The sequence below is a fragment of the Trachurus japonicus genome, chromosome 22, assembly GCF_045865225.1.
Source record: "Trachurus japonicus isolate A0001 chromosome 22, Traja_1.0".
In the NCBI taxonomy this organism is placed as follows: Eukaryota; Metazoa; Chordata; class Actinopteri; order Carangiformes; family Carangidae; genus Trachurus; species Trachurus japonicus.
The window spans coordinates 2628739-2656566 of record NC_140928.1 but is presented as its reverse complement, the minus strand read 5'-3'; the positions used below and the strand labels follow the sequence as shown (position 1 = coordinate 2656566).

The 27828-nt window shown below is 42.2% G+C and overlaps 1 protein-coding gene across 1 annotated transcript in view; it reads left to right on the top strand.

Moving 5' to 3' along the window:
- Positions 1-23336, top strand: part of npas3 (neuronal PAS domain protein 3) — a 383046-nt gene extending 359710 nt beyond the window's left edge. Inside the window, exons 11-14 of the mRNA XM_085768276.1 lie at positions 13903-14050; positions 14666-14781; positions 20441-21716; positions 22905-23336. Of these exons, the coding sequence (XP_085624402.1) occupies positions 13903-14050; positions 14666-14781; positions 20441-21716; positions 22905-23271 (1907 nt within the window). The 3' untranslated portion in view covers positions 23272-23336. The remainder of the gene's footprint in view (positions 1-13902; positions 14051-14665; positions 14782-20440; positions 21717-22904) is intronic.
- The last annotated feature ends 4492 nt before the right edge of the window (positions 23337-27828 follow it).

The following is a 27828-nucleotide window of genomic DNA, read 5'->3' as shown; positions in this document are numbered from 1 at the left end:
GTGCCTTCATGAACCTGCCGCTGATTGTGTGGAAGCTGATTTCAGAGCCGCCGTCTAATGATTCTCAACTTTCTTCTTTTTTTTCCGTTTTTTTTCCAACAGACGAGTTGAAACTGTCGTCTAATTGGACGGTGACAGGAGGGTTTTTTTTTTAGAAATGGACAAATGAAACGTCAATAAGAATTTTCACTGTTTGAACACGTTGGATCTGATTTTATCGCAGGAGTGTTTAAAGGGATAGTTCACCCAAAATTGAAATTTCATTAACTCATTATCTCCTCACCCTCATGTGGACTAAGGGCTGGGAGAAGTTTCAGAGTCCTCCGTGGCTTCTCTGAGTTACAGCGGGGCTCCGTGCAGCACTGCATGTCCATATGACGGTTGCAAATGGGCCTCACTTTTCTTCATCCAAAAAGACACACCAAAAAACATCCAAATACCTCCATACTGCTCGTATGTAATGTCCCTCTTGTATTTAAGCCCCGAAATGCGAAATTGTTCCGAAAAAAATTAAATAAGTCTATATTTCAAGCTTGTTTGCAGCGGAAGCTTCAATACAAGACGGACATTACATACGAGCAGCATGGAGGTATTTGGATGTTTTTTGGTGTGTCTTTTTGTTACGAAGACAGTTGGTATCCATTTGCAACCGTCATATGGACATGCACTGCTACGCCGAGACCCCCTGTAACTCAGAGAAGCCACGGAGGACTCTGAAACTTCTCCCAGCCCTTAGTCCACATGAGGGGGAGGAGATAATGAGTGAAATTTCAATTATGAGTGAACTATCCCTTTAAAACTCTGCTGCAGGTTGAGGTCGTCAGATGTTGATGATGATGAACAGGTTAGAAAATAAAGTGAAAGTGAAAAGTGAAGAAAAGAAGTAAAAAAATTTACTTTTTTACATAATGATGTTAAATCAGAGCCATTTTTGTTTCGTTTTAGTGAAAAAACCTGAGAAGTTTAAAGAGGAAAAACCTTCTTCTATCAACTCAGAGAGACTCCAGACCTCTGATCCGGGCCGCAGTGTTTTACTGAAATATTGTCCCCACGGCAACAGACGCACAGAACGACTGGTCCATTTCTGAAGCTCCTTCTGAGAAACACATCGTCACCCTCAGGTCCAAAACATCCCAGGATTCATTGTGAACCAGTAATGAAAGTGTTGAGCATCAGAGTTGTTTCAGCTCAGTCCAACCATAGACTGTAAAAAGAATGGACGTAGCGTCCGTGACGTCACCCATTGGTTTTGGGGAGTCGTTTTTGTGACTCCAATATGGCGGCCTGAACAGCGTCATGTTGGATTGGCCGGCCGAGAACCCGCCCACTGGCCTCGAAGCAGCTGTCCACGGAGCTGCTCGGACCTGTCACTCAACGTTTCCGTGCCCTAATTGGCCAGAGTTTTAACCTTATAACAGTAAAACGGTAGAGTTAAAAAAAAATTCACCCCCCTCAGAGTGTGTGCGGGGGTAGAAACTATTGATTGAGACCAAAAAACGTTCTGACACCAGGCTTTTAACATGTTTACTGAGGATGTAAAGTCGGCGATTTTAACATGGGGGTCTATGGAGAATGCTGCTTTCTGACACCAGCCCCCAGAGGAATCCGAGGGGATTGCAGTTTTTTGAACGCGGAAGTGAGCTTCACTTCTCAGACCGACAACTGCCCCCTTGAGTCCAACACGAACAGTTCACCTCTTAGAACCAGACGCCTTAAATGCTCTTGTAGAACATGTATTATTGTCGCTTCAGTTTTTCTTTGAGTTGTTCTTCAGGTTGTTGTTCCTTGGGTTGTTCTTCATGGGTTGTTCTTCAGATTGCTCCTCAGGTTGTTCTTCAGTTTTTCTTTGAGTTGTTCTTCAGGTTGTTGTTCCTCAGTTTGTTCTTCAGTTTTTCTTTGAGTTGTTCCTCAGGTTGTTTGTCCTTGGGTTGTTGTCCGTGAGGTTGTTCCTCAGTTTGTTCTTCAGTTTTTTCTTTGGGTTGTTCTTCAAGGTTGTTGTTCCTTGGGTTGTTCTTCAGTTTGTTCTTCAGGTTGTTGTTCCTCAGGTTGTTCTTCAGTTTGTTCTTCAGTTTGTTCTTTGAGTTGTTCTTCAGTTTGTTCTTCATGGGTTGTTCTTCAGGTTGTTGTTCTTCAGTTTGTTCTTCAGTTTTTTCTTTGGATTGTTCTTCAAGGTTGTTGTTCCTTGGGTTGTTCCTCAGTTTGTTCTTCAGTTTTTTCTTCGGCTTGTTCTCCAAGTTGTTCCTTGGGTTGTTCTTCAGATTGTTCTTTGGGTTGTTCTTTGAGTTGTTCTTCAGTTTTTTCCTTGGCTTGTTGTTCGTTAGGTTGTTCCTCAGTTTATTCTTCAGTTTGTTCTTCAGGTTGTTGTTCCTTGGTTTGTTCTTTCGGTTGTTCCTCAGGTTGTTGTTCTTCAGGTTGTTGTTCTTCTTGTTCTTCAGACAACACGTCTGAAGAACAATGTTGAACGTTGGCCATGAGACACCAGAAGGAGCTGAACCTTTAATTTGCTCCTGGTCAAACTGCAGGAGAAGTCCCTGAATTTGTTGCTGATGGAGGAGTTCAGTCTGTCATATATTGTTAACTTTTCCATGTTTTGTGGTTGGTTTGTTCCTTATCTAGCTCAAGGTTATAGGTAATTGAACTTTAAATATGTTAAATCTTTAAACATGAGTAAAATATATAAAACGTAAAAAATGTGATAACCTTGTCCTAGACTTTAAAAATTAGCCATCCTATTACTAGAGGCGCCTCTAATTCCTTAGATCTGTATGACGGCCAGTCGGCCTGATGGGTGTTGGTCTATTTAATTATGATGGAGTTTTTGACTGATTTTTGTATGTTTTGGTTTTGCACAAAGATGTGTTTCTGACTTATACATCCCTTTTACCATGTGACTCACCATGTGACCATCAGGGGCAGGTTTACAAACGGCTCGTCTGATGTGTATCAGTTAGTCTGATGAAAAGCAATGAGCTCGAAACGTTACCAGTGATGTGCTAATAAATCTGCACATAAGGGAGCTATTGTGTGCAGTCTCCTTCTTTTGCCTTTCCGGAGTTCAGTCTGTCTCCATGTTGTCACCTGGAAGCTGCAGCTGATCAAGTGATTAAAACAAACACAACTTTCACTTCCTCCACGTCTCTTCTCCATTTCTGCAGAACAGCAGCAGCAGCGACTCACCGGCTCTGATTCCTTTCTTTCTTTCTTTTATTTCTTTCTTTTTCTATCTTTTTGTGGGATTTATCTCCACGTCTTGCTCTCGGTTCCCCCGCCGCTGCAGGAGTCGGATAGTTAGGGAATCGATCAAGGTGTATTTTAGAGGGATAGCCTGTTCTCTCAACAGGGATCTAAATTTTAAAAGGGTTCTTTTTAAGTGGAGGACGAGGCGTGATCCCTCTCTGTGAAGAGGCATCACTCTCTAAGTCTCTATCATTACCTGCTGACAGCCGGTCTTAGCCCAGGTCAGATCTCAAAGTCAATCTGTCCTCGTTTCCACTCCGAGAACAGAGAGAAGAGAAGAGAAAGAGGAGAGATGGGGCTTGTTTTTTGCTTTCTTTTTTTCACAAAGAAAGGGAGGGAAGCAGAGAGAGTGATTTGTAGGCAGAGAAAGGATGAAGAGCAGAGAAACTACTTGGCACAAGGGATGAAGACAGAAATTTGCCTTTTCTCAAAGATAGAAAGGAAGGAAGAGAGCTGGGAATGAGAGATTCAAAGATAGAAAAAGAGAAAGAAAAAACTCTTCACAAAGAGAGATAGAGAGAGGGGGGGGGTGCAGAAAATGTGTTATTAAGGTGGAGGAAGCTGCGGACCAGAGCTTTTCAGAAAGACATGGAGGGAAAGAGGAAGAAGATGATGTGAAGACGGACTGACGGAGAAGGGGAAAAGGAAGTTAAAGCATGAAAAAAAAAAAGAAAAGTTAGTAGAAAGACAGAGCTGAAGATGAAGTAGAAGAACAAGATGGAGGAGTTGGAAAGGAGAAGGAAGACAACAAGACAATGTTTCTTTGTTCATTGATCATCAGTCACAGTTTGGGGTTAAACAGTTAAAAAAAATCTCCTCATGTAGACCCACCGATTCTCAAATACAGTGACAAACGTTTAACTGTTTAAAGGGATAGTTCAACATTTTGGCAAATTGGCCCATTGCCATAATCCCTATAGTCATAGCAGTAGGTTTGTTACCTTTAATTGTCGGTGCAAGCTATTTTTAGAACGGCGGAGCTGCTCAGAGCTACGCTACGGAGGCTCATTATGGGATTTCTTGGTTCCCCTCATCAAACTCATCAAATACACAATCCAACAACTCCACAACGCTCTGGTGGACAAGTTGTGAGCTGCACATTCACCACGCTATGAGATAATAACACAACGTTACCACACAGAGTTGTTTTAGAGGGAAATACAGAGACTGCTGGATGAAAAACTGTCCCTGAAGGCAACGTGCATCAGCGGTTTTGCATGTATTTCCCTCTAAAACAACTCTGTGTGGTAACGTTGTGTTATTATCTCATAGCGTGGTGAATGTGCAGCTCACAACTTGTCCACCAGAGCGTTGTGGAGTTGTTGGATTGTGTATTTGATGAGTTTGATGAGGGAAACCAACGCATCCCATAATGAGCCTCTGTAGCGTAGCTCTGAGCAGCTCACGGCTCTGCTCCGCCGTTCTAAAAACAGCTTGCACCGACAATTAAAGGTAACAAACCTACTGCTATGACTATAGAGGCTATGGTGAACTATCCCTTTAACGATTAATAACTTTATTGATCATGTCCTCAGTGCAACTCTGCACCTGCACCAAACAAAGAAGAATTAGTTAGTTTCACCTGCGAAAATGAAATAAAAAATCACATGCACTCGTCTGTTTGTCAGAAGACGGAGGGAACGAGAGAAGAGGAGAAGCTTCACCTTCATACGGGGAATGAAGGATTTTTGTTTTTAGAGTAAAACACGGGAAGAGAGGAAAAAGAATGAGAGACATTAGGAAGAGCAGAGAGAGAGAGAGAGAGAGAGAGAGAGTCACCAAGGGGAGGATGACAGCAAAGAGAGAGAGAGAGAGAGGGGGGTCGAGAGACATCGACAGCGAGTGGAAAAGTGAGAGTGAGAGAGTTGCACTGAAGTGAAAGCTCAGTGGGTTTAAGCCTGCAGGCGTTTCAGCACGAGCTCGTCTCTCCGGACTCACACCGGCTTTAATGAAACACACACACACACACACACACACACACACACATTGAAAGGAGTGTGTGTGTGTGTGTGTGTGTGTGTGTGTGTGTGTGTGTGTGTGTGTGTGTGTGTGTTTTTATCTGTCTGTAGACAAAACACACACACACACACACACCTGTGAAGCTACACACACAACTAAGTGAGTAAAACACACAAACGTCAGGACAAGTAGAGAACATGGACGAGCTCAATGACATGACACACACACACCCCTCCCTCCCTCCCTTCCTTCCTTCCTTCCTTCCTTCCTTCCTTCCTTCCTTCCTCCCTTCTTTTCCTTCGTCTGTTTCCTTTCTGCTTCCTTCCTTGACCTAATCATTTCCTTTCCTTCCCTTTTCCCTTCCTTCTATCCTTCCTTCCTTCGTCCTTACTTCTTCTTCCTTTCTCTTTTGATCCAATTGACCCAATCTGTTCCCTCCCTCCCTCCATCTTTCTTTCCTTCCTTTCTCCATCCCTTCTTTCCACAATCCTTTTTCCCTTCCTTCCTTCCTTCCTTCCTTCCTTCCTTCCTTCCTTCCTTCCTTCCTTCCTTCCTTCCTTCCTTCCTTCCTTCCTTCCTTCCTTCCTTCGTCCTTCTTTTTTGACCCAATTGACCCAATCTGTTCCCTCCCCCATCTATCTTCCCTTTCTTTTTTCCCTTCCTTCCCATCTTTCCCTTTGTCCTTCCTTCCTTCCTTGGTCCATCCTTCTGCTTCCTTCCTTGACCTAATCATTTCCTTTCCTCCATTTTTCTTTCCTTCCTTTTTCTCTTCCTTCCTTCTCTTCGTCCTTACTTCGTCTTCCTTTCTCTTTTGACCCAATTGACCCAATCTGTTCCCTCCCCATCTATCTTCCCATTCTTTTTTCCCTTCCTTCCTATCTTTTCCTTTGTCCTCCCTCCCTTCCTTCCTTCCTTCTGTCCTTCCTTCCTTTGTTCCCTTCGTCCTTACTTGTTCTTCATTTCTCTTTTGATCCAATTGACCCAATCTGTTCCCTCCCCCATCTATCTTCCCTTTCTTTTTTTACCTTCCTTCCTATCTTTCCCGTTGTCTGTCCTTCCTTCCTTCTTTCCCTTCATCCTTCCTTCCTTCCTTCCCTTCGTCCTTCCTTCCTTGACCCAGGAGGACAACAGAAGGGTTAAACGATCTTTTATCTCACAATAATCTGATTGTTGGCGTCTTTCTGCTGTAACTTTGGCCACAGGAAGTTACTGATGAGACGTCTGAGGACACGTTGGTTTAAAAACTTTGTTCTTCTTGATGACGCTTGATGAGTTTCTGAAGAGTCTTTACTTCTGTAGCTTCTCCCCTAAAGGAGACTTGAGGACACTTTGTGTTAGCCTGACTCTCGCCAGACCCTTGTAGTTCCGCAAAGCTACGCTGAGCTCCGCACAAGGGTCTGGGACTGCTCCATAGGCGATTCATTTCAGAAGGCGGGGCCTTGTAAAAAAATCTTGTATGTGATTGGATAAACCACTTGTCCGTTATCTTGTTGACGTGCTACTTCAGCCACTCACTGCGAGCCGCCATTGTTGTTTGACTCAAACAGTCGCTTCAGCGCTACGTCACACCTCAGAAAGTCCCGCCCGGCGATCCTGATTGGTTCATTATTTTTTGCTCCGGGGAAGAAGTTTGCATTGGCCTCGAGTCCAGACCCTTGTGTGAAGCTGAGCGTAGCGCCTCTGGTGGAGCTTTGCGGAACTACAAGGGTCTGGCGAGAGCCAGGCTAACTTTGTGTGGTGGTCACATCAGAAGATCAGACGGTCTTAAAATCACACTGGGATCTGATAGAGACGGTTCATCTAAAGTCTTTAAAGTCTGTTCTCTCCTCCTCTGTGTCTCTAACCCTCCTCTCCTCCATGTGCATCATCTGTTTCCAACACGGTGAGAAATCAATCCATGGAGCGGTGGTTAAGGTTATTTATCATCTACCATGTTACCATGTGTATATCTGTGTAGTCTTATCTGGCATCAACAAGAGATTACGGGTTACGGGTTAGCGCGTTACGTTTGTGTGGCGGTGTCGCCATGGAGACGAGAGCTGGGACACCGGGTCGGAGGCTCTGATCTTACAAGGTTGGTTTTCAGCCAAGAGACGCTCCATTCTCCCTGGAACTAGTTACAAGTCATTGGTTTAACCAGCACTAGGACTCTGAAGCTGGAGTTAAAGCAGTACTAAAGAACTTTCAGTTTTGGTTGAGTTTGGCGGCGCCTGTGGACCAAAGCGGTAGTGTTTTGCCTGAAGGAAGACTCCATTTCCCATGAACACTAGCGTGAAGCCCTGTAAATATCCTGCATTAAAATTAACAGAAGACATCAAAACTAAGTTTCTGTTTCCAGTGGATCATTTCAAAGTGAAAACACAAACATAATCCATTGCTAAAGTGCCGTTTTGCCTGTTCCCTCCTTGTTGTGACTCACAAAAGTGAAAGTGAAACTTAAGTGAGAGCCGGGTTCCTACCATGCTCCTCAAAGCTGCTTAGTGCCAGAGAAAGAGATACAGACCCCCTCAGACCACGACAGAGGTGTCATTCAACTTGTTGTAAGTCGATGTATCATCACAGAAGTTATGAAAATATTTTATGAAGGTTGAAAAGTTCCTTAGTGTTGGTTTAAAGGAACTGTATGTAAGAAATGTGCAGCAAGTAATCATAAAATCACGCAATATGTCATAAGGAGTCAAGTTAATTTGAAATACTGATCTCACTGACAATAGTACAGCCAGAATATTGGCATTTAAAGGGACAACGAGGAGTTTTGGAAAGCGAAGTGTTTTCACGCTACATTTACCATGAGCCTCCGCACGCACGGTGAAATTCTTGGACCGACGCAAGATGGATGTCTTGCCAAGAATGTTTTCATTCATCAAGAATTAAAGTCAGAGGTTGGAAGACGATCACATACCGTCGTAGTTCCCACCATAAACGGTGATTCGGCGGCGTTATTCTCATGACTCGCCACGAAACCGAAAGTAAAGAAACGCTGGTCGGCTCGACCAGCATTTCCACCACCACTAATAATAACAAAATAACCATAGAGACAAAACGATATATTTATCGAAAATGGACCCATTAACAAGTGGTAACGTAGATTCATCCACATTAACGTGAGACTTTTTTATTGTCGCGAAATTTTTCGTTCTGCCGCTGGAGAAACTCCTTGTTCTCCCTTTAAAAAATGTATTTGCAGCCTTCAAATCATGTTTATGTTTTGGCCTGTAGCACTATACCCAATCACCGCGTCAGTAGCATTTTGGCCTCTGGGTTGCCAGTTAAGCTACGGCTGGGAGACAAAGCGATCACCAATTGAGATTGCGATAAATAAAACAAAAGAAAGATCGATTTCGATTATTGGCTATTGGCATTTTTCCTTGATATCACACGGGAGAAATAAGCGGCCTGTCACTCTGCCGTCTGTTGCACCGCCTCCTGTAATGAGCTGATAGTTAGTTTGAGCTGCAGCTAAAGCTAAAGGGAAGAATTACAAAGTGAAAGTTAGAACAGAGGGAGGAAATGTGGCGAAATGGAGCCGATGGTACTAAATGAAGTGATGGTGACGTCAGAAAGTGGAGGAGAAAAGTCAGACGGAGCTGCTCGTGACGTTTATTCTGCGGTGACACGTCTTATATGTCTGCTCTTGTACGGCGTGAAGAACACGCACTAAGGCTCCTTACAGTGAAAATGAAGAAGAACTTTTCAAACTGTTGTGCAGTCGGCCAGCAGAGGGCGACAAACACACACACACACACACACACACACACACACACACATATTGCAAAAACTCAAAATCTTTTCCAAGAATATTTGTCTTATTTCTTGTCAAAATGTCTAATTTCTAGTCAAAACTGATCTCTTTCCACTTAAAATAAGACTCATCACCTAAAAATGAACTTGTTTTTAGATCATTTTCACTTGTTTCAAACACATTTTCATTTGAAATAAGTAGAAAAATCTGCCAGTGAAAGCAAGTTTTTTGTGCTTGTAATAAGGAAGAAAAACTTGCTCCACTATCAGATATTTCTACTTATTTCAAGTAAGAAATATGCTTGAAATAAGTAAAAAGTGTCTAAAAACACGCTACTTTTTATGTGATTTTACGTATAATGAGATTTGTTTTGACTAGAAATGACATTTTCATTAGAAATAAGACAAATATTCTTGGTAAGATTTTGAGTTTTTGCAGTGCTCACACACACACACATAGAGAAGGTCGTCGTCATCCCTCCATCCTCTGGTTGTGACAGAGTGAAGAGCGACTTCAGCACAGAAGGGAAAGACGTGACATTGACTGAAAGAGAAAAAGCAAAAGAGAAAGAGGAGCGACGGAGGAAAAGAAGAGCAGAGTAAAAAAAAATTTTTGAAAAAGAAAAAAAAAGAAAGAGTGAGGCGGAGAGACTTTAAAAGGGAATAGAGCTCCTTTAATCTACTGGTCTCTCTCCTGCAGCCTGGGGCGAGCCTGCAGCACTCCCTCTCTCCCTCTCTTCCTCCCCTCCCTCTCTCTTCCTCTCGGCTCCTTCATTAGCGGCCAATCAGAGAGTGAGTGGTTTAATGGAGGAGTAAGAGCAGAGGGTTAAAACATGGACGCATCACCTGTGACAGAAAGCGTTGGTCTATGGATGTTGTCACGTCGTCGCTGCAGCCGCTCGACCTTTGACTCGTTGTTTTAAATCTGATTTAAAAAGAAAAAAATGAAAAATGCTAAAATAATCAACATAATTATAACAAAACATAACGTATAACACATCTGGATCTCTCCTACAGGTTTCTAAAGCTGTTGCAAAAGTCTGACTCCGCCCCCTAAATACCAGATTATCCAAATATGGTCAAAGAGGAGGAGCCTGTTGTGAACATCCTTTAACCCTATCATCATGTTGTAGCTACAAGTAGTTACTGTGTTTGTTTTACATTGGTCAAACTCTTTTAACATTTTTTTTTATTTCCAGCTTTACAAAACATACACAGTAGTAGTGCAGTTATCATAGAAACAACAGGGTAAACATTACATAACTGAAAAACAAATAAACAGTCTCATTCTACTTAAAATAAGACTCATCATATTAAAAAGTAGCTTGTTTTTAGACAATTTTTTACTTCTTTTAAGCAGATTTTCACTTAAAATAATCTGATAGTGGAGCAAGTTTTTCTTCCTTATTACAAGCACAAAAAAACTCGCTTTCACTGGCAGATTTTTCTACTTATTTCAAGTGAAAATGTGTTTGAAACAAGTGAAAATGATCTAAAAACAAGTTCATTTTTAGGTGATGAGTCTTATTTTAAGTGGAAAGAGATTAGTTTTGACTAGAAATGAGACATTTTGACAAGAAATTAGACAAATATTCATGGAAAGATTTTGAGTTTTTGCAGTGCATCAGATGTAAATGTATCGATTATCGAGACTTGAATCTATATTTTTTTTATATTTGCAATATTAAATGTGTGAATGAGCGACAGCCGGTGGAGGATTTCCTGTGTGTAGTGTCTGTGTGTGTGTGTGTGTGTGTGCTCTTCTATTGGACACGCTGATACACTGAGCCGCTCTCTGAGGACCTGCAGTCATCTGAACAGGCAGCACTGCACCGCGCGCGTGCATGTGTGTGTATGTGTATGCATGTGCAAGTGTGCAAGTGTGTGTGTGCGAGTTTGTGTGTGTGCATGTGTGTGTGTGTGTGTGCATTCATTGTGTCGTTATTTACTCTGCCGTACAAACAAAGCAAGGTCACATTCAAGGTGACGTGATCTCACCATCTCTGCCTTAACATGCAAACAAGTTATTTTCCCTCCTCCTCCTCCTCCTCCTCCTCCTCTTCCTCCCCCCTTCCTCCCCCCTCCTCCCCCTCTCTCTCTCTCTCTGAAGCGAATGAGCGCCGACCGCCCGACCAAAGTCAATTATAGGAGCCCTGGGGATGTCGTCTTAAACAATGCTATTAGTTTCTAATAGTTTTTAATTACTGGCCTTCTTTTTATATAAATCACCCTCCACTTTCTCTCTCTTTCTTCTCTGTCGTGGAGAAAGAAAAAAAAAAAAAAAACCTATTTGTGGCCGTAATTAAATGGAGGAGAGGGATATGAATCCAGTGGCCCCGGCTCCTCGTCGCTGACTGATTAATGCCAATACATATTGCTTGAGATAACCATTTAGTGGTTCATTTAGCCAAATTTATTGCCGGCGTGCCGTCGCAGGGCGGAGCAGGGGTGGAGGGGGGGTATGGAGGGGTGGGTGGCCACCTCCTGAGGCCGGAGAGAGAGGTGGGGGGGGTGTCTGACGTAGCAACACAGCGCTATCTGGTGGACAGAAGCAGCTGCTGCAGCTTAACACTGCAAAAACTGCAAAAATCTTACCGAGGATATTTGTCTTATTTCTAGTCAAATCAAATCTCATTCTACTTAAAATAAGACTCATCACCAAGGCCGCTTTAATGCATGACGGGCTTACCTGGGCTGAAGCTGAAGGGGCCTATCAAGTTCAGGGGTCTATCGATGAGCTGGCAAAGTCGCATTGTTTTGTTACTTGTCAGGTTTTCTGTCAATCACTTTATACGCACATTTGTGGCTGCTGATTGATCCAAATTAACCCTTCTTTTTTTCCATGATAAAGGCTATGTCTTTCATTAGGCCTGTGTTAATCTGAAAATAGTAAGATTGAATAAAATGATGTTGTTTTTAAGAAATCTTGTAAGACATTGTTTTACTGTTGAATTTTCATTGAATATCAGAAAGTGGGGATAAGTAGTCAACTAGTAGAAAATAACACGATGCAGTGGACTGGTGTTCCTCCTGTCCTCCCCTATTTTTTCAGTCACCAGCCGCCACTGGTGTGTGTGTGTGTGTATGTATATGTGCTTGTGTGTTTATGCATTCACAGGGCCCACCAAAGCCAGAAGAAGCTCATTTTGTTCTGATGGTGTTGTTTTTCAAACTTTCACCCATCTTGGTTTTAAATAATCAGCATAAGTTCTTATGTATTGCTGTTATACAAAGTGCCTTTTGTGTTTCGGTAGGTTAAAGGGACAACGAGGAGTTTTGGAAAAGCGAAGTGTTTTCACACTACATTTATGAGCCTCCGCGCGCACCGTAAAATTCTTTGACCGGCGCAAGACAGACTCATGTTTTCATTCATCAAGAATTAAAGTCAGAGGTTCAAAGAGGTTCACATACCGTCGTAGTTCCGACCATGAACGGCGATTCTGCAGCGTTTTTCTCATAACTCGCCACGAAGGAAACGCTGGTCGGCTCGACCAGCATTTCCACCACCACTAATAATAACAAAATAACGATAGAGACAGAACGATATATTTATAGAAAATGGGCCCATTAACAAGTGTGGGTAGCGTAGATTCATCCACATTAACGTGAGACTTTTTTATAACCGAATAGAAACTCCTCGTTGTCCCTTTAATTAATAAAAGTATGCTGGTGTTTTCTGGCTAAAGGAGCAAAACTCACAGTTGTAGGCCTATGTTGTGAAAGAAACTGATACATTTTGTAATGTAGATTAGGACGATGGAGTAGGGCCTACAAAACCTCTCAGCCCCAGGGTCTACCATTAGGTTAAGGCCGCCCTGCTCATCACATTAAAAAGTGCTACAGATGGAAACAAACTGTGTGTTTACACATAAACACAATTAGTTCATTTGTGTTTGTGTAGATAAACAGACAAAATCTGACATCTCAGAGAGAAACAAAGAAATTTTAACCTCTCCCGCACTTTCTATTCTTGTTTCCAGAGCCGGCCCAAGGCATAAGCACACTAAGCACCCAAAAAGCAATTCACTCTTTCAATCTATAGCGTGTACACTGTACCTTCTGTCAATCCCTAGAGAAATCATTGTTGTTGCACTTTAAAACCAAATATAAAAACGCAGATGACGTGTTAACAGCAAATTCATTGTCTATATTGTTACTTTTAGTAGAAAGCCTATAGTTCAACTTTAACTGGCTAGTTGACATTCAGTAGGACAGTAGTACAATATCATTTTGAATATTACTGTAACTGTAAATCAACCCCAGGCTGCACTTTTAGCTGAATTTGGTATAATTTCAGGTTAAGAATAGAATAGAATAGAATAGAATAGAATCGAATAGAATAGAATAGAATAAGGCTTTATTAAAAACCATAGCTGGGTAAAAACATGCCAGGTTAGGAAGATGATTCGTAATGACAGATTAGAAAAATGAAATAGGTTTATAGTAGGTGTGTAAATGATTAAACAGTATTATTGGTAGTACTAGAGGGCCCCAAAATAATATGTAGCTTCGGGCCCCATGGAGGCTTGGGCCGGCCCTGTTTGTTTCATTTCTGTTTTTGTAATTGTCTTTAATTTTAATGGTGCGATTAAATAAAACTAAAACTGTAAACTACACAACAACATCACACATGTCAATACTGAACCTCAAAATAGAGATTCACCTCCTGCCACAGTGTGAGTGAGTTTTCTCCAACTTCACTCACACACACACACACACACACGGGGAGTCTGGCGGTGTGTGTTGTTCTGATTAATGACGGCAGCAACAGAGCAGCTCTGAACCAGCTGTCACATGACATCTGAGCGCTGCCTCTCTCTCTCTCTCTCTCTGTTTCTTCTCCTTCCTGTGATGAACAAGCTGCTCGGTCACCGTGAACTCCCACAGACCAAACACTAGACAAACTACACAATCAAACAACAATAACAATCTCTCTCTCTCTGTCTGTGTGTGTGTCTCTCTCAGTGATGAATAAGGGTCAGTGTGTGACCAAGTACTACCGGTGGATCCAGAAGAACGGCGGTTACATCTGGATTCAGTCCAGCGCCACCATCGCCGTCAACGCCAAGAACGCCAGCGAGAAGAACATCATCTGGGTCAACTACGTCCTCAGGTCAGTGGTTGTTAAAGCTCCTTCAAAATAAAGGTACTGTAGATGTTTGTGTTAAAGCTCCTTCAAAATAAAGGTACTGTAAATGTTTGTGTTAAAGCTCCATACAGTATAGATGTTTGTATTAAAGCTCCATACAGTATAAAGGTAGATGTTTGTGTTAAAGCTCCATACAGTATAAAGGTAGATGTTTGTATTAAAGCTCCATACAGTATAAAGGTAGATGTCCATGTGTAGTGTGATTATAAAGCAGCTCTAGGTTCTATATTAATACTGTGAAAGTATCAAAGCCTCAGTCCACAGAGAAATGCACACAGCCTGTATTCAGAAACTGAGCCTTAAAACCAGCCGTCAGGACTTCCTGTCACTTTGTGATGTCACAACTAAGCCCCGCCCCCTCACCACCTGGACCCACCATCCAACAACAACAACTTGCAGGATTTGGTTTCTCTGCGTGTTTTATTCTGAAATCTGCTCTAGTTGAGAGAGGAGAGCAGATATTATTTATTTTTGGGGGATATTTTGGTGAATAAAATCTGTGTTTTGATGTTTTTGTTAAACAAAGTTAAAATCACACAACCCACTGAAACTTCCTGTTTTTTTTGTTTTTTTTCACAGTAACCCAGAGTACAAAGACACGCCCATGGACATCGCCCAGCTGCCAAACCTGCCCGAGAAAACCTCTGAATCCTCTGAAACCTCCGACTCGGAGTCTGAGTCCAAAGAAAACTCAGGTAGAGACATATACCCTGTTTTTATTCACAGTTTTTTTTGTTTTGTTTTGTTTTGTTTATATAATATCCAGATTAACAGAGTCACTTATAAAAGAATACTCTGCCAGTGTTCGCAGTAGAACGAGCAGCACTAAGAGATACGAGCTGAAGAAGAGAAGCCAGATATTTTATCAGCCGGTGCCAGTGTGGCTCTCGGTGCCAGGCCGGGTGGAGATGAACGCCAACAGCTGCAGGGGCCGAGCTCTTACTGGCACAGAGCGACAACCACACAACCACATAAAACGTGGCATAACTCTACAGGATGCCACTGAATGCCCCCCCCCGCCCCGCCCGACCCCGCTTCCAAAACAAAAAAAAACAACCTCAGTGTTTTATTTTTAAAGCTTTAAAACTCAGGTGAGGCCTCGACGAAGAAGAAAACGTCCACCTGTGACCAAAGTTATCGACATAACATATCAGAATCAGTCAAACTTTATTAATTATCCAAAAGGAAATTGTGATATAAAATGTATAAAAAGAAAATGCTAAAAGAAAAACAATCAGAATTTATGACACAAGTAGTCGATCTCACTAACTCTTTTTTTAGTGTGCGGAAATGTCAGATTGAAACTTTATTGGATTGTTCTGTTTTTGTTTGTTTTATTTACTTACTTTCAGAATAATTATGTATTGAGTGAAGGGCAGGAAATATAAGGTGTATCTATCTTCTACCTGCTCCTTTCCAGGGAATAAGAAAGTGTTGTGTTTTGGTATGTTCATTAGGAAAAGTCATTTGAAAGAAAGAAAGAAAGAAAGAAAGAAAGAAAGAAAGAAAGAAAGAAAGAAAGAAAGAAAGAAAGAAAGAAAGAAAGAAAGAAAGAAAGAAAGAAAGATAGAAAGAAAGAAAATTAATTCAAAATTCATCAGTTAATCGCCTTAATTGCTTAATAAAATTGCCGGCGACAAAGAATGACAAGCTGTGATTTCAGAGTGCAGGGTCACTGTATTTATGGCAAGTGGATTTAACATTTAAAAGCTATGTTTGACTATCAGGAATTAACATTGTAGATATCAACAACGTCTTTCTGACTCGTCATAATTACATTTTGAGTAGTTGGATTTTTCATTCAAGATATCTGAATGTAATTCAGTTTTGCCTCTTGTCAAAAAGAACATTTCAGATCCACAACTACATTCTTCCTAGGACAAATGACGTCACTTTAACCATTCATGTGTATGGGGTTTGTCATTTAGTTGCAGATATCTGCTATGTGAATTACAGATATCTGTAACTGAGTTATGACTATTCCTAATTCCAGTTACAGATATCTACAACGTCATTTTGACTAGTCAAAACTTAATTTCAGATATCTGAAAAGGGACATGTAGATATCTTTAATTGAGGTGAATTAAAGATATTGTGAACTGGAATTATGACGTTGTAGATATCTCAAACTGGAATTAGGAATAGTCATAATACAGATACAGATATCTGTATTCACATAGCGGATATCTGTAACTGAATTGTAGATATCTGTAATAATGACAAACCCCATACACATGAACGGTTACAGTGACGTCATTTGCCCTAGGAAGAATGTAGTTGTGGATATCGGAAATATTCTTTTTGACTCTGCAAAACTGAATTACAGATATCTGCAACACACATCCAGTCTGGCTTTCAAATGTTAAAATGGCTTGCCATATATTTTATATGATATTGTATTAAACCTATAGTATAACCCTGCTTTTTTTTTTAAAAATAAAGAAACATATGAAACTACCACTGTAAATGAAAATCTTCCAGGCGTCGTCGTTCGGATCTAAAAGCACAGATTCAAGGATTAACTGTGTGTCACCAACATTTCACGCGGCCAAAAGTGACGGAGACGATCGAAGCTCGCGCCGCTGCCAGGAGAGTTAAATTTAAAACCTCTCCACCTTGAGCATAATATTATCAGGTCCTGCAGCCTGTGTTGGCATGATGAGGATCGGTGCCAGCTGTTGTTGCTGCTGCTGCAGGAGAACGGCTCTCTGGCACCACGTCGCCTCTAAACCCACGCCAGCTGCTGCAGGAGAACGGCCGTGCTCCAACACGGCCCCGAGCTGCTCCGGCTCCACGTCCACGTCCACACCAAAATGAGATATATGACCTCTGACCTCTGGTTCTGTTAGGACGCCACGCCGTCCGCAGAGAAAACAGAGGAGGACGTGACTGAGGAGGCCAAGAGAAAAGACAGATTTGTGTTTGTTTATTGATCTCCAGGGAAAATTAGAAAAGAAAAGAGAATATGAAGCGGATTATAAAAAATAAAGATGTGAAGAAACACACAAATGCAAAGATCATTAGATCAGGGTTCCTACGCAAGTGTGGAAAGTATGGAAAAGTATGGAATTTGATTTTATACATTTCCAGGTCTGTAAAAGTATGGAAAATAGAAGCTATTGTATGGAAATATATTTATTTTATTAATCTTATCTTGGTTTGGTCTTATCTGAAGTTATTTGGGTTAATTAGAAGTTATTTGGTTGCATAATGGCAGACACATTCAGAATAATGAAAACAAATGATAAATTGTTTTCTATTTACTTAAATATCACAAATTATTAGATTTTTTTTACCGAGAAGTCTGGAAATTAGGGTCTGGAAAAAGTCTGGAATTTGGAAATTTCAAATGTGTAGGAACCCTGTTAGATACATAAAATATGTCTTTATACTCTAATACACTGTGTATGAGAGAAAGAAAGAAATATGTGACGCTGAGTTACAAGATTTCACTTTACAATATTATTCGTTTTTAATTATTATCAATTAAAATGAGATTTTAATTGATAAAACAAAACAGATACAGTGATACTACTGAAAAAAGTAGTTTAAACTGTGGATTCATCCGCCGCTGAAAATAGTCCCCAACAAACTCTCCTCCTATTTCTTTACAAAAAACTGCAGAAAAAGATGTAAATTACTTTTATTTTAAGAAATTATGTGTTTGAGATGTGTGTTTTTTAAGATTCATATCTATATATCTATATTAACAGCAGATCCTGTCATTTTAGTTGTGGTCTCACATTCGGTAACACAATCAATATCATAGAAGTTGTACTGAAAGAGACAATGACAGGATAAAAAACAGGAACAACAGGGCCCAAACTGCATCTTTACACATCTTTAATCTGTGAATTTCAAACTCTACATTCCCTGGAATATCAATAATAAATATAAACATAAAAAAGGAAATTACATTATTATCAAAAATCAATCAATCACCAGTTGTTGAAACGCCTGACGGAGCTCAGTCAGTCGACAGTGGAGACACAGAGCTCGTGGCCTGAAACCTGCAACACCGTCAATAAACCAGAGTGAAACCGTCGCCGTCGCCGACTTCCAGCTGGAGAATAAATCTGTTTTGCTTTGGAAACCACAGTTAATGGAGATACAAGGTTTCTCCCCAGACAAAGCAATTGAGTCGACATCTCAGGTGCCGCGGGGGGGAGAGAGAGCTGCCAGCTGGACAGACAGCCGCTGGCCTCAGTGTGTGTGTGTGTGCTGGCATGGTTTAAAGTGTGTATGTGTGTGTGTGTGTGTGTGTGTGTGTGTGTGTGTGTGTGTGTGTGTGTGTGTGTGTGTGTGTGTGTGTGTGTGTGTGTGTGTAATGGGCCGGACAGAGCTGCTACAGATACTGAACACACATCAGCGGCTCCACAACATAACACAACACATGGAAATCCTGTTTAGACAAAACAGGATCAACACCTGTTTGACAAACCGACTCCTCGACGTGAAGCAGCCGCAGAGCGAGACGAGACGAGACGGTTTCTAGTTCTGGGGAATATTTATTTAAAAAATTAAAATAGATATATTGTTTTTTCATGCTGCCTGTAGGGATCGATCTCAACTATTAAACTGTTTTTGCACAAATATTCATGTTCTTAAAGGAAAAACACACAAACATGACAACGTATTAGAGTCAATAAAAAATGAGCTGGAAGAGAGGGGGTGCATTAAATGGTTAAAGTTGCTTTTTTTATTCATTTATTCTTGAAACAAAATGTTTCGTAATCGTAATATAAGAAAAACAACACTTTAAGTAGTTTTCAGATACATCTAAACACATCCCAAACCCACCCTCAGTCAAAATCAAACTACAGAACATAACAATATTTTCAATATGAATAAAAAAGGAAAATAATATTAAACAGGAAACTTTAGTCCATTTACAGGTCCAAAGTCTTAAATCTTGGAGCACCATAGTCATCGGGCATCCGTTCAGTGTTATACCTGTGGTTTCAGATGCTTATCAAAGAAAAAAAAAAAACACTTGGACAGTGTCTCTCTGGAATAATAAAGTGTGAGAAATCGAAAATTTGCAAGAAAAACTGTCAAAAAAACCAGTAGTTTTATCATGAGGGAAGGAAACACGTCTCTGTTGTGATTTGATGCCAGATAATTTAAAAAAAACGTACTCAACTATTTGCCAGTTTGCTCCCAATACATCGTCCAGTGTCTTTCAGTGTTTTAGATTGATTGATTGATTGATTGATTGATTGGGATCCCCATTAGCTATGGCAACGCCAAAGCTATTCCAGACTCCAGATTCAAATTAAGAAAACTTTATTGTTGATCCTGAAAGAAACCTTTCCTCAAAGTTGCTCACAAATTTTTTTAAAAAGAACAATTGTTACACAACAACCTGTTAAAAGAGTATATTCCTAAAAACCAGTGAACAACCAGAATAAAAAGTGGTTTGGTGATAAAATATGTGACAAATTAAAATGTTTATCCAATCATTGAGGTAAAGTCACAAAGTGTTGGAACAAAGTTTCACATAGATCCGTCAAATGTTTTTTAAAGGAGAATTCCGGCCATTTTTGACCCCTAAATTGTTTTCCTGATGGTCACCCAGTGTTGGTGGGAGCAAAAAATGCGACTAAAATTGATGCAGGCAAACCGGAGTTACACCATGGCTACCCGGCGCTAGGGATAGCGACAACGCTAACCCTTGGGGGCTATTCTTTCAACCACAACAAACACTCAAAAAGCAATAAAACATCTATGGTACATGACTGGAATCCTTACGAGACACCAGGGGTTAAAAAATGGCCGGAATTCTCCTATAAGTTGAGTTGGGGTCGACCGAGCAGCTTTTCTAACCAACTTCACCTCCTTTCCTTTCAACAGACAACGAGAAGTCTGAGGGGAAGCCCGGCTTTGTCTTTCAGTGTTTTAGATTGATTGATTGATTGATTGATTGATTGATTGATTGATTGATTGATTGATTTGGATCCCCATTACCTATGGCAATGCCAAAGCTATTCCAGACTACAGATTCAAATTAAGAAAACTTTATTGTTGATCCTGAAAGAAACTTTTCCTCAAAGTTGCTCACAAAAATTTTAAAAAAGAACAATTGTTACACAGCAACCTGTTAAAAGGTACAAGTGTACAACCAGAATAAAAAGGGGGTTGGTGCAATATGTGACAAATTAAAATGTTTATCCGATCATTGAGGATGTCTTGGAACAAAGTTTCACATTGATCCATCAAATGTTTGTTAAAGGAGAATTCCGGCCATTTTTGACTCCTAAATCGCAAAAATTAAAAAAATTTTCCTTTTTAAGTTGAGTTGTGGTCAACCGAGCAGCTTTTCTAACCTAAACTTCACCTCCTTCCTCTCAACAGACAACGAGAAGTCCGAGGGGAAGCCCGGCCACCAATCAGAACGCAGCGAGGACCCCGAGACGGACAGCAAGCGGCAGCAGCAGCCGGGACAACCGCACTGCTCCTCCGAACAGGAAATGAAACGCCAGGAGGAAGGAGACAGCTCGAGCAACCCCGAGAGCCAGGAGAGCGACGACAGTCTGGAGCCGTCGGACGGGGAGGGGGAGGAGCAAGAGGAGGTCCGGGGGGGAGGAGGAGGAGGAGGAGGAGGAGGAGGAGGAGGAGGAGGAGGAAGGATCGGAAGGTTAGCAGGACTGGGCGCCATCGGAGGAATGGGCGCTATCGGAGGACTCGGGAATCTGGGCGGGCTTCACATCAAAGTAGAGCACTACGGCGAGGGCGAGGACGTTCAGCTGCACAACTCGCAAACCTCGTCATCGGAGGAAGAGGAGGAGGAAGACGAGGACGATGACGAGGAAGAGGAGGAGGAGGAGAACGGAGGCGGCGTTCAGGAATGCGATGGCGCCAACAAACTCCAAAAGAGACGGAAGAGGAGGAGGAAAGTCCAGAAGTGGGACGGGTCGCGGAGTCGGAGGCTCCGTCTGTCCTCGTCGGCCACGTCGCCCAGCAGCCCCGTCGCCATGGGAGACGCCACCGCCACGCCGCTGGTCGACCCCTCCTCCACGCCCGCCGTTGCCGTTGCCGTGGCGGCGTCCTCGGTCCTGAAGATCAAGACGGAGATGGCCGAGCCGATCAACTTCGACAACGACAGCAGCATCTGGAACTTCCCGCCCAACCGGGAGATCTCCAGGAACGAGTCGCCGTACAGCATGACCTCCAAGCCCGCCAATGCCGCCGCTACCGCCGTGCCCGGCGACGGCGGCTCGCTGCAGGTGTCCATCCCCGACTCCGTGCTGACTCCGCCCGGGACCGAGGGAGGCGCCGGAGGAGCGAGGAAGCCGCCCTACAACGGGAGCTCCGCCCCTTCCTCCTCCGCCGACCCTCTGTCGCCGCCGCTCTCCGCCGCCTCGCCGCGGGACAAGCACCAAGGAGGCACTCCCACCACCACCACCTCCTCCTCTTCTTCATCATCTTCCTCCTCCTCCTCTTCCTCGTCCTCCTCGTCTTTGTCGGCCGCCTCCTCTTCCTCCTCGCTGCTCTACTCCGGCGACCTCGAGGCCTTGCAGCGCCTTCAGGCCGGCAACGTGGTCCTCCCGCTGGTCCACCGGGTCACGGGGACTCTGGCGTCCACCAGCACCACGGCGCCGCCGCGGGTCTACACCACCGGCACCATCAGGTAGCTACTAGGGCTGGGACCACGATATGCTTTTCTCCCGATTCGATTCTTCTACGATTTTTTTTGGATGGCAATTCGATTTAAATTGCGATTCTACGATATTGCCGATTATCGATTTTTTTACTCCTACATTTTTAACATTTATCTGCACACAAATACTAGCCTAGAAATCTAGCTGCACCCTAGCGGCAGCAAATCTATTTGCTCCGTAGGTGGGTCTAGAAACGAGCCATAGGAACTTTTTGAGTCTCGAACACCGTTTGTGTTCACCAATCACAGCGCTCTATCTGTTTAGAGAGTCGTTGGGCGGCTTAACGCGATGGCGACATACATTTTAATTGGCTTGTCAGGCTAACGACATCCTGCTCTTTGCTCTGATTGGTCGTAGCGCTACCCTATTGCATGCAGAGGCAGTTTGAAAGACAGCCTTCATCCCGCCCCCTGGATTGAGCCGAGGTCTACCGGTCGTTTCCAGACTAGACATGTTAATGATATAGTCTGGCTTGTTCTTGCTAATTCTCTCGATTTTTAGTCTGCATTTTTAACATTTATCTGCACACAAATACTGTAGGAGCCTATAAATTAACATACTCCTATATAAAGTGAACTTAAACCCTTTACAAAACCTGTAGGTCTTTGTATGTAAAAAAGGCTAACAAATGCACATTGCACAATATTTAAGGGACAACGAGGAGTTTCTATTTGGTTATAAAAAAGTCTCATGTTAATGTGGAAGAATCTCCGCTACCCACACTTGTTAATGGGCCCTTTTTCGATAAATATATCGTTTTGTCTCTATCGTTATTTTGTTATTATTAGTGGTGGTGGAAACGCTGGTCGAGCCGACCAGCGTTTCCTTACTTTCGGTTTCGTGGCGAGTCATGAGAATAACGCCGCCGAATCTCCGTTTATGGTGGGAACTACGACGGTATCTGATCGTCTTCGAACCTCTGACTTTAAAGGGATATTCAGGTGATGAATGAAAACATGAGTCTATCTTGCGCCGGTCAAAGAATTTCACGGTGCGCGGAGGCTCATAAATGTAGTGTGGAAACACTTCGCTTTTCCAAAACTCCTCGTTGTCCCTTTAAAAAAATTCAAAAAAAAATTTTAAAAAAGGATTTAAAAATCGTCAAAAAAGATATTGCGATATTTATGTGAATCGATTTTTTCTCCAACCCCTATCAGGTACGCGCCGGCGGACGTCACCCTGGCGATGGCGCAGGGCAACCTCCTCCCCAACGCCGCCGCCGCCATGAACTTCGTGGACAGCTCGGGCTTCGGCCTCGACCCCAAGACGCCCATGGAGATGCTGTACCACCACGTGCACCGGCTCAACATGTCCGCCGCCGCGGCCGCCGGCGGTGGCGGCGGCGGCCCCTTCCTCGGGTCGCCGTCGGCAACGGGCGGGAACGGCGTGGCCCTGGGCGGCCAGATGCCGACGGCGGCCAACGTCTTCACGACGGCGGAGGGGCTTTTCTCCACGCTACCGTTCCCCGTGTACAGCAACGGCATCCACACCACGCAGACGAGCCTGGAGAGGAAGGAGGATTAATGCAAAACGCTCACGACCGCATTACTGTGTTTCTGGAATCAAGAACAACGACAACTGTGTCCGAGTAAAAGACGACTCACTCGTAAAAAAAAAAAACACAACAACAACAAAACAAAAAAACGACAATTTATTTACCTTCGATCTTTTACCGACGCGGTTTCAGCACTGTGTTCAGAGAGGGGAGACGGGACAAGGACAGGACGACAAATGTACTCGAGCACTTTGAACCTGAGCAACTGAGCTTGTGTAATAGACATGAATGACCCTCAGACATGTCCCTTCACCTTTTCTACCTTTTTTCTCCTCTTCCTCTTCCTCCTCTCTCAGTCTCTCTCTCTGTCTTTGCTCCTGTTTCTTGCAATCAGCGACATTTTTCTCCTGAACAAATGAACACGATGAAGAAAATCAAACAAAAAAACGAACAAACAGACTATTCTTTATTGTAAAGAATTCCCTTTTTTGCCTACAGAGAATTCATATTGCCTAAAGGGACTCCGCCGGAGCCTGACGGGGGATAATTTTTATTATTATTTGACTTGTTTCTGTTTGTTGCGTCTTTAATGAAGACGCTGATTGTTGTGTATTTAAACGGAGGACGGTACAGGGATTTGTAACGGGACAGGAAACTCCTCGATGTGTATCTTGATGTGATCAAGGCTCGAAGAGAACGTTTTTAAACCGACAAGGACTTGGTGTGCAGGGGGCTCGGAGATAATAATCTTTTGAAAAAAGGTTTTTGAGGACGTTTCTCGATTGAGGGAATAAGTTTAGAGTTTCTTCTTTCATTTCTTCCTTTTGTTTTTTGTTTTGTTTTGGGTTTTTTTATAAAATATTCTAGCTCAGATTTCACGTACAAATCAAGCATTAAGAAGAAAAACAAAAAAAAGCAATTTCAGCCGGGTAATGACCTGTGAATTATCGAATGTTACTACTTCCTCTTTTATCCCAGGAGTTTACCGACAGGTCTCGCACCAAACATAACCTCCTTTACATCTCTCTTCCCATCTCAATCTGTCGCTCTCGCTCTTCTCCTCCGTCTCACACTTCTACCTTTTTCGATCTACAGATTCATGGTGCTACCGACCACCCAGTAACCCTGACTCAGCTGGCTGATGTGGGTGCTGCAAACGAACCCACAGCTTGTTGACGGACTGATCGATGTTTTTTTTTTTGGTTTTTTTTGTCTTTTAGGAGGGGGAACAATTTTAAAGTTTTTTGGTTTTTTTTGTCTCTCTCTCTTCTGACCTTCAGGAAAGTCAGAAACAAGCAGCAAGAACCTCGAAAAATCAGCAACATCACCTCCATGTTTCACCTCTCCCTCCTCCTCCTCCTCCTCCTCCTCCTCGTCTCAAGATATTTAAAAACGTCCAATCTGATTGGGCGACGAGGGGCAGCATGGAGCTGATTGGTTGAATTTTAGCCTTCATAGTGTTATTTTTGTTTTTTTCATGTGTTTTTTCTAACTGAATCACTTTTACTTCTCAGTGAGACTGAGGCTAATTAGCTAGCGTCGCTAACTTGAAAAATGAATGTTGAAAACCTCGACCGACTCCTGTTTGATCACTGTTTTATTTTTATACTACAGCTACTTTCTTTTTTTCCTCCTCCTCCTCCTCCTCCTCCTCTTCTTCTTCTTCTACTTCGTCTTCTTCCTAAACCGGAATCACCTCCACAAGATTTTCCTAAACAATCCACTCTCTTCCATCTCATCGCCGGACCCTGTGATTAAAAAAAAAACAACAAAAAAACACACATATCAACAAGGAGATTGTAATAAAGACATGCATTTTCAATCAATCAATCAATCTATCAAACAATCAATCCAATAACTACAAAAAAAAGAGTGAGTTTTCTTTTTTGAGGAAGAGAAAAAAATCACATTCCTTTAAAAACAATGTTGTCTTCTGTCGTTTTCTGTGTTTTCTCCTTCCCCAGCCTCCTTTGCCAAAAAGAAAAAAGAAAAAAAAAGAAATGTTAATCTCACAACTTTGGTGTTTTGAAAGCACTGTGATCCTCGTTCATTTGTAGCCCTTTGTTTTTTTTCTTCTACTTTTTTGGTAAAAAGAGGAAAAAAAAAAAAAAGATGAGAATAAGTAATAATGATTATTAAAAACTGTCACAACGACAACGACGTCCATCTTTTTAAGAGTTGACAGCCCCCCGTCTTCACCATCCCCGTCATCCTTATTACCCAGTGTGATTAAGCCGTAAAAACGTGTTACCGATGTGTTTAGTGTCACTGGCTGTCAAAAAGTCTTTCATGGCGACTTCTCTCTCTGTGTGTGTTGACTATATGCAGTATATACTGAGCTACTGTAGCTGTTTTTGTCCTTTGTCTTCTCTGTGCTCTATCTCTAGTGTGGGAGGGGAAGAGGAGAGAGAGAGGGGGCGGGGCTCAGAGCGAAAGGGGGTGGGGCTTCTTTTTTTTGCCCGTCCCCCTTTAAAAAACAAAACAAAAAAGAACAAGGGGAAAGGACAACCCTCTTCCTCTTTCTCTCTCTCCCCCGGCCTCTTTCTCTCCCTCCGTCCTCCCTCTCTCTGCAGTCTTAGTGAAACCAGTGGAGGTTCGTGGAATTTCGTGTTCGGTGGCCTTTGCAAAAAAACTGGAAAAAAAAATTTGTAGAGTCCACCTTTATTTTTCGCTGCTTCCTTTTTGTCTTTGTAAAACCTTGTTTTTTCTTTTTCTGTTTGTTTTCTAAACCTTCTCTCTTTCTCTCTCTCTATGTCTCTCTTTGCTCTCTCTTTCTCTTTCTCCTCCTCTGCTGTTGCTTTTTGCTGTTGTGTAGTCTTATACAAAACCTCTTTATCTCGCTGTCTTTTCTCTCAGAGACGAAAAGATTCTTTAACTAGCTCAAAGGTTTATGGAGCCATGTTTTTTAGCCACTAAGGAATTCTGGGAATCGCAGTTTCCAGCTCTTGCATACAAAAGTATTGAAGAACTAATAAATATTTACACTCTATAGAAATAAATTATGATGAGGATAAAAAGCCTAAAAAGCAGCATTGTAGATGTAGTCCTGGAAAAATAAAAAATAAAAAATACCCAGAAAAAGCCTCAGTTGTGAAACATTTCCCAGAGTCCCTTGGGGCTTCTTGTGTGCATTGGGTGTATTTCATTGGTTCCCACCGAAACTTGTTGACTTCCTGCGCAACCTTCTCTCACGGGACAAACAAAAGTTAAACAAGTGGTTCAAGGGGGGAGAAAAAAAAATCACAGTAGAATTTCAGGACAAATAATAATAATAATAATAATAATAATAACAATAATAAATAAAACAATTTTAAAGATTTCTAAAGAAATTAAAAGAAGAAAAAAATATTTCGCACTATAAATCTATTTTTATAGGTGTTTTGGAAAACTGAACTGCATGTTTAGTAAGTTCGTCCGATGCGTTTCACGTGATAGATCCCTCGTTTCTTTTGTTGTCGGTTTGTTTTTCTCTTTGTTTGTTTCCGGTCCAGCAGTTTTTGTGTTTTTTTTTTTTTTTTAGAGTCTGTCGAGCCCAAACCGGGAGGAGGGGGCGGGCGAGGGCGGTGGGGGCAGTGGAGGGGGGACTGCGATGGAGGAATAAATAAAAAAGTCTGTACTGTCAAACGGCCCCCCAGGCCTCTGACCCTCCCCCGACCTTCACATCAGGAACAAACAATCTGTAGCGTCTGTGCTTTCTGTGAAGAGTCAGTGTCTTGTTACTGCGATTAACATGTAAAACAACAAACGAACGAAACAAACGAACAAAAACAAACCCAGGTTATGAAGTTTAACAATGTATTTATTTATTTTTGTCTTAATTGTCAATGAGGAGGAGAATGTGATCCGGGCCGCGGGACCCCGGCGGTGGGTCGGTGTGGGTCCGTCCGTGGTTGAATGTTCAATCAGTCGCTTCAGGAGCGTTTTTGTTTCTGTGCTCCTCGGGATTTTAGCATTTTCTACTTTTGGTGGTTTTTGCGTGAAAAAAAAAAAACGTGGGGGGGGCAGGGCGGGGTGGGATAGGGGGGCGGGGCACAAACAAATGAATGGCGGTATAGCGAACCAGGAGATCGGGGGAAGGGGAAGGGGTAGGGGGATGGGGAGGGGGGGAGGGGCACATAACTCAGATGAAACCAGGAAATACACCCACATGTAAACAAAAAACCAAACAGCCGGTCCAAGCTGTTTCAATGTTTTTTCTGTGTTTTATGTCGAAAAATGAAAAACTTTGCTGGTGATTTTAAAAACTTAAAAACCTTAATCACAGCTGCTGTCAAAAATACATAGTGTTTAAGAATTACAAATATTGAAAAATCACTTCATTTACCTGTGAAGAAACTGTGTCTGTGTTTTTAACTATTTCTTGTACAATTATACAGATTCTTTTATGAGGAACTTGGTGCCAAGTAGCTGAAATACGGGAGAGAGGGAATCTCTTATTATCAATGTTAACAGTGTTATAAAATTCTAAATACAAACAAATTAAAATATTAAAAAAGAGAAAACTATGGTACATTTCTATTTTTTGTTTTGATTTTATTTTATTTTTTCCCTCGCAGAAGAGGGAAAACACACGACTAACTGATGCT